Raw genomic sequence first — 2,061 nt, 5'->3', positions numbered from 1 at the left:
TATATAATGTACAGTGACACAATTTGTTTTAAAAATTAAAGAAAAAAAATATCAATAAAATTGTTGAGTCGGCCCATTTTTGGCGGGTCGGTCGGGTGAGGGCAAACAAACAATATTTTTATCATGGCCTCATGGCTCTGACACGCTGGCACGGTGCCAATGCCGCTTACCTGCAGCCAGGACTCGAACACCTCTCGTTTAGATTCGGTGAAATCCATCGTCTTGGTGCCGAACGCTCTCTTCGCTGGAAGCTGCAGATCATCCAACCATCCTGTAAAACACGTGCGGGAGACATCGTTAGTCAACCGAATGTAATTACATGTTGACTAACAGTGGCTCCCGCGTGTGTGTGCGTGTTTCTACATGAATGTAATATGTAGAAACACGCACACACACGCGGCAGCCACTGTTAGTTAACATTACATTCATGTAGAAACACGAGTGCACGTACACACGTGGCACATTAAACACACACCCGAATACGTGTGGACGCAACACACATACATATTCACGCACATACATGCATTCACGCACACACAAGCATACATGCACGTACGCACGCGACCCACACGCACACACACGAATACGTGTGGACGCTTCACACATGCATTCATTCACGCACATACATATTCACGCACACACATACATACACCTACACAAGCATACATGCACGTATGCGCGCAACCCACACGCACACACACGAATACGTGTAGACGCTTCACACATGCATTCATTCACGCACACACATATTCACGCACATGCACACAGACGCACGCACACACAGAAGGCAACAACCGTGAGTCAATGCGATGAAATATTACAGAAAGACTGCTCAACAGGCAAACCGACTACATGACACAAAAGACTGACAAACTAACGAAATGACGATGGTAATAGCATATTTTGTAACTCACCGGGACCGTGGAATTCCACTAGCTTGCCTTCCAACACATAGAACTCATTGTATCTCCGCTCAACTGTCCAATGAGAATCCTCCATGTCATCTGCCAATGGAAAAATATTTACTACTTTAGCCTCAAACCAAAGAGCTTATAATGATATTATTGATAATTATTATAATTAATATATTAATGATCTTATCATTATAAGCTCTTTGCTCAAACTACAAACCACATGTTGCTAGTAACTGAGTAATACTTGATGTTGATGAGTATAGAAACATATTAAAGGTGAACATGAGTCGAGCTCCCAGAATTAAAAGAGCAGTTAAATGATAAAAAACAGCATGTAGCATAAATAAATAAATAAAGCCTAAATAACAATTTCTACCATTCGCTATCAATGATGAACAAATTAGAACTAATTGTAAAAACTTGTTGTGTTCATTATATAGCCGATGCCATTGTTTTCTTCTCGCTGACAGATGGCAGCACTTACTTTTGTTGCAGACATCTTAAGATCACATAAAACTCATCTTCCCTTCAATGTACCCCCCCCCCACCAAAGTGACCAATGGTAACAGCACTGCACTGTCATTGAAGACATCTTGAGGCAATCTTCTAAATCATGTTCCCTCCTAACCGCCACCTAGTGGCAACAATGCTTACTGCTATTGCAGACATCTACCGACAACCTTCTAAATTTACGTTACCTCCTGACCGCCCCCTAGCAGTGGACGGTGGAAGCACTTACTGTCCACGTTCCCTCGTAACCGCCCCCTAGCGGTGAATGGTGGAAGCACTTACTGTCCACGTTCTCTCGTAACCGCCCCCTAGCGGTGAATGGTAGAAGCACTTACTGTCCACGTTCTCTCGTAACCGCCCCCTAGCGGTGGACGGTGGAAGTACTTACTGTCCGCGTTCCCTCGTGACCGCCCCCTAGCGGTGAATGGTGGAACCACTTACTGTCCACGTTTCCTCGTAACCGCCCCCTAGCGGTGGATGGTGGAAGCACTTACTGTCCACGTTCCCTCGTAACCGCCCTCTAGCGGTGGATGGTGGAAGCACTTACTGTCCACGTTCCCTCGTAACCGCCCCCTAGCGGTGGATGGTGGAAGCACTTACTGTCCACGTTCCCTCGTAACCGCCCCCTAGCGGTGGA

At 45.7% G+C, this 2,061-nt stretch overlaps 1 protein-coding gene across 1 annotated transcript in view; it reads right to left on the bottom strand.

Moving 5' to 3' along the window:
* The window catches only part of LOC106821655 (sorting nexin-14-like), a 40,844-nt gene that overhangs the window by 8,618 nt on the left and 30,165 nt on the right, over nucleotides 1-2,061 (bottom strand). The window contains exons 18-19 of the mRNA XM_014826545.1: nucleotides 915-1,035; nucleotides 171-271 (exon numbers count right to left, since the gene is read on the bottom strand). Of these exons, the coding sequence (XP_014682031.1) occupies nucleotides 171-271; nucleotides 915-1,035 (222 nt within the window). The remainder of the gene's footprint in view (nucleotides 1-170; nucleotides 272-914; nucleotides 1,036-2,061) is intronic.

Source organism: Priapulus caudatus, unplaced genomic scaffold, assembly GCF_000485595.1.
Source record: "Priapulus caudatus unplaced genomic scaffold, Priapulus_caudatus-5.0.1 Scaffold81, whole genome shotgun sequence".
Lineage (NCBI taxonomy): Eukaryota > Metazoa > Priapulida > Priapulimorpha > Priapulimorphida > Priapulidae > Priapulus > Priapulus caudatus.
This window is presented reverse-complemented; position numbering and strand designations above follow the sequence as displayed.